We start from the raw sequence: 5,000 nt of genomic DNA, 5'->3' as shown, positions 1-5,000 counted from the left end.
ATATATATATATATATATATATATATATATATATAAAACACACACACACACACACACACAATACATATGTGTGTGTGTGCGTGTATGTGTGTGTGTGTGTGTGTGTGTGTGTGTGTGTGTGTGTGTGTGTGTGTGTGTGTGTGAGAGCTCTTTGTTTGGACCATCTATTATTAGTTATATTTGTGAAAAATATTTAAGGATCTAATATATGCATATATTACAAATCTCTATTTCTAAACGGGGGAAATAGCAAATCAAATTAGTTAATGTTTTTTTATGCACTTATCTTTAAAATAAATCTGCGTGCTTTCCGTTCTCTCTCCGCGGTGACGTCAGCGGAAGCGTCCGCCGTCTTTCAGATCAAGATGGCGACGTCGACCAGGAAGTAAGTGAACAACCGTACAGGGGCATAAAAATATGGATTAACCCCTTCAAATCACGTTTACCGATCAAGAAGAACTCCGATTGAGCGGTCGTTAGTGCTCGTGGAAGGGTTTCTCGGACAGGCGGGTTTAATTAACGCGCGGTGAGTGAGTTTTCTCTCAGGTTAGCATGTTAGCACGAATCAAACAATAGCCCTCCATTGAGTCAGTCAGAAAAACACGCAAACAGTTGATTTATTCGTTAATAAATTATGGATATTAATATATAATAATCAATATGAGCTGGTAATCATATCAGAATGATGTTTTGAGGGGTCAGTGCTGTCTGGGTAATAGTTTTCAGGTTGACAAACGCTCAGACAGATTATTATTTTTTATCATAGTCTGTTTTATAGTTAGCTTTAGTTTGATATTATCTTCTTATGAAGGTTGAATTAGTGTTTTATAGAGCTCAGAATAAAACAGACACACACTTATAGTTTAAATTCCATCTAACTGCCTCATAGACAAGGCCTGTATCATATATTTCATATATTATAAATAATCCCATTAGTCCTGTCTTTATCTAATTCTGTTTGTTAGATGAAATAAACCACTTTATTTCATATATAAATACCACAATAAGTGCAGAGCTGTTTTTTTATAGACAGATCATCTGTCAAGATAACAATGCATTAATGGAAACAAGACTCTTCATCTGAATTATAAACAGTGTAACAGAGAGGTTATTTCCCATGATTTCTCTCTCTCTCAGAGATGGCTGGAGAATGACCGGGGTTTGACAAGCGACCATGTTTCTGCTCGGAGACTGATGCCCATTCTTGCCGCGTCTGTTGTGATGGAAACGGAGGACTATCTGCACCCCGAGGGCCCTCAGCTGGGGAGCACGGAGTTCAGCGCACCCAGTCCTCCTCTCACAAGTTCCATGGAGGTACATACTGAGCCTTAAAATGTTCCTCTTAATGAGTGAGTAGAATAAAGTCATATGGGGAGGAAAAATAAAAATTAAATATATTATTTTTATTTTTTTTAATAATTTTTTTTTTCATGTGATTAAACTATAGTAATCTTTGATAATAATTGTACTTTCAATAAAAATAGTGTGAAAAAGTGTGATTTTATTTTTTGTTTTTGTAGTAATGCAATATTGGGAAAAACAATTGCTTGATTGTCATAAAAATACCATTGTATATTTTGTTTAATTTCTTGTGAAATATAATTTTTTGAACAGTTTCTGTAATCCACCTACTAGGAATCACAAATGCTCAGTAGCAAACTTTGTACAATTCTTAAAAAAATTAAGAATTTTTTTTTCAATGAGCTTTAATTTTGCATAATAATTTCATTAAAAAAATAAATAAATAATAGTTCATAAAAATAAGTTCTTAGTTTTCTTATTTTTTTATTATTCTTTTTTTTTTTTTTCAATTAAACAAAAAAAATGAAACCCAATAATGTGATTTTTTTTTTTTTTTTTTACGTAATGCAATTGCGTAAAAAATTGCATTTTGTATATATATAACAAAATATATATAATTGTATATTTTGTTTAATTTTGCTGTTGAGTTTAATTTCTTGTGAAATATAATTTTTTGGACCGTTTCTGTAATGACAAATGCTCAGTACAAAATTAGTTAAAATTGCAACTAAAAAAAAATCCATCATACTAAGTTTTGCTGAATAATTTAATAGAAAAAATTAATGGTTAATAAAATAATAAAAATTATTAAATTACAAACTGGAACCCAATGCAAACTTGAAACTAGACATGAAAAACTCGCCCAAACATTTCTGAATCCAGGTCAGGCTCAGGTTTGATAGCAAATTTTTTTTTGTGTGTGTGATTCTGCTCTATTATACTCTTGATAATAACAGATTGTCTTAATCTGATTAAATCTGCAGTTTTGAACGGTCATCTTCATCATTATAGCTCTAGTTGGTCTTGAACCTTGTCCAAAATGGGACGGATCTGGAGTGCTTTGGTAGCCAATGGTAATCCTCTCTCTAGAAACAGTAGCCTCACATCACCTGGTTTATGGTGGTTTAACTGTTGGTCTTCACTCTGTACGTGCACGGTTCGTGTCGGGTCTCACCGGCTCAAGATGAGTCACTAGCACTGCCAGTAAATATTTGGGTTGATGGGTAATATCTCTGCTGAACAGTGTTTCCAAAGGGCCTCTTCCTGTGTCAAACGTGCTGTTTGTTTCCTGTTTCCCCAGAGTCAGCTGTATCCGTCAAGCTCATGGACGTACCCTCAGCAAACTCCCTACAGCCAGCACTATCCTATGCAATCTGGGAGGTGAGTCACGCACACAGTGTCTTTTCCAAAATCGAAAAGCGTGCATCATACATAAAATAAATTGTGCATCATTTACAGCAATAAAAATGTACTGACAATGGTTTATTCCTCGCTGACTGCATGCAAAATGAACATCCTGACTTAGTCACTGGAAGATCCAGTTGTGATGATTTGATTAAACGTTACAAGATACAAAATAACAGGGATTAATAGTTCACAATATTATGCATTTTAGAAAATTTAGTTGAATTTTTATATTCTTTAATGCATGCAATTCAGTTATAATATTGTGGTGCATGCTGATATATTGAACATGTGACATCTATGCACTTTATCATGAGTTAGTTGATTATACTTATCCTTTACGTGGTAAAAAATACAAAGCTGATTATTCTCTAACATATATCAGTGATCTGATTTGAAATACTGTAGAACTGTAATGGTTTTTAAGTTACGATTTGGTACATTTTCAGTACAGAAGGGGGAAAAGCGATACATTAAATATTATTTTTTGTATTAAACAGTGGTCTTTAAATAAATTCAATATAATCATAGTTTTCTTGAGAAAAAACATCTATAACAGCTAGTGCTGTAACCATATAGGAAGCCCTTTTACTTGCACATTATTTTAATATTACGTTCCAATTAATAACAAAGTATAAAATTCAATTGCTATTAATTCTTAGATATAATAATCAAGACAAAACAGCGTTTATTGTTTGAATTTCCTGATAAAATAGATAAAAGATGAAAATTAGTTTCTTAATCAAAAGTAACAAAGCTTATTGCGATTATCGGACCGAAGGTTTGTTTGCTTTATTAGACAACTATAAAATAAACGTCTATATACATAATCAAAAAGATATCATAACCTATATAAACCTTGGAGGTTTAAATGAAGTTCCAGACCTTTTCAGTATGAGTTCTTGTATTGTGACACCCCTAAACTTGATCAGTATTTGAAGGTGTGGTTTTTCCTGAGTGCTCTCCTCTGATTTATCAGGCAGCTCCAGCCAAACCCGTCCTCCGTGTCTCTGGACCTGCCTGACATAGACTTTCATGACCTCGTGCAGAACGGAGATTTCTCCCAGGTAAGAGCACATCCCGTCTCTTTTCAGTTTTGCTGTAGTTTTGGTCGAGGTTGAACTCACCAGAACCATTAGCTGAGTTTCCATCCAAAGTTGCGAATTTAACTTCTGCATAAAACATTTACGAACATGCCCTGTTTCCATTGAACGTGTCAAAGAGAGCTAAATCATCACTTCCTGCTAAACTGCCACTAAATATAATAATTTTCATATATGATAAATGTCTTGCGCCTCAGAGGAAGCACACTAACTTAAACTAAATGTGAATCTTTGCAACTTTGCTTTGTTTTTTTGGTTTTAGGTAACTATAATAACTCTAATTAGAAATGGTTAGTGTTGCATGCTGTGCACAGTTTCACAATCTTATTAGGAATTGTAAGGTTTAAAGTATTCACTGCAGTGTATTCTCCATTCTCCTATCACTGTGATTCATGGAAAGTGATTTTATATGAAGGAAAGAGTTTATGCTCTCTGTGCATGAGAACATGGAAACTATTCAGCTAAAAGTTTCCAGCTTTATCTTTGATTGTTCAGTCATCTTTGTGCAGATCTTATCCACATTACTAGCACTGAACCCAAATGTTTGCAAATGGAAATATCAGTTATATGCTGCTTATATTGCTGTTCAGGCACACACTCACTATTTGAATGCTATCAGAAGCCACATATAGCTGTAAACACTTCTTAAAGCAGATGAGGTAAAATTAGTCTGTGAATATGAACACACAAGCATCATTTCCTGACCGAAGACCACCACACCCGAGAGCAAACACACGCTGGATTGAGTCTGTGTGACCTGTTGGAAGGGTATTTTGGTCAGAGCCTCACAGGAAGGTGCAGTGCTGAAGTGCATCAGATAAGCCAATGCTCCTCTCAGATGAAAGTGTTTCTAGCACTCACTCACTCACTCACACTCACTCCCTCCATCACACTCACTCACACTCACTCACTCACTCCATCACACTCACTCACTCCATCACACTCTCACACTCACTCACACTCACTCACTCCATCACACTCACACTCACTCACTCACTCACTCCATCACACTCTCACACTCACTCACTCACTCACACTCACTCCATCTCACTCACTCACTCATCTCACTCACTCACTCATCACACTCACTCACTCACACTCACTCACTCACTCCATCACACTTACTCACACACTCACTCACTCACACTCACTCCCTCCATCACACTCTCACACTCACTCACTCCATCACAC

General features: G+C 35.4%; 1 protein-coding gene across 4 annotated transcripts in view; it reads left to right on the top strand.

Annotated features, from left to right (window-relative positions):
- The first annotated feature begins 336 nt into the window (after positions 1-336).
- sbno2a (strawberry notch homolog 2a) overlaps positions 337-5,000 on the top strand; it is a 32,364-nt gene continuing 27,700 nt past the window's right edge. Inside the window, exons 1-4 of one of the 4 annotated variants that reach the window (XM_052547863.1) lie at positions 337-385; positions 1,138-1,314; positions 2,603-2,682; positions 3,686-3,773. In XM_052547863.1, coding sequence (XP_052403823.1) covers positions 1,195-1,314; positions 2,603-2,682; positions 3,686-3,773 — 288 coding nt within the window. In that variant the 5' untranslated portion in view covers positions 337-385; positions 1,138-1,194. Of the gene's footprint in view, positions 527-1,137; positions 1,315-2,285; positions 2,376-2,602; positions 2,683-3,685; positions 3,774-5,000 lie in introns of those variants that run through there. The other 3 variants (XM_052547864.1, XM_052547862.1, XM_052547865.1) reach the window with 3 other exon arrangements.

This window comes from Carassius gibelio, chromosome B2, assembly GCF_023724105.1.
Source record: "Carassius gibelio isolate Cgi1373 ecotype wild population from Czech Republic chromosome B2, carGib1.2-hapl.c, whole genome shotgun sequence".
In the NCBI taxonomy this organism is placed as follows: Eukaryota; Metazoa; Chordata; class Actinopteri; order Cypriniformes; family Cyprinidae; genus Carassius; species Carassius gibelio.
This window is presented reverse-complemented; position numbering and strand designations above follow the sequence as displayed.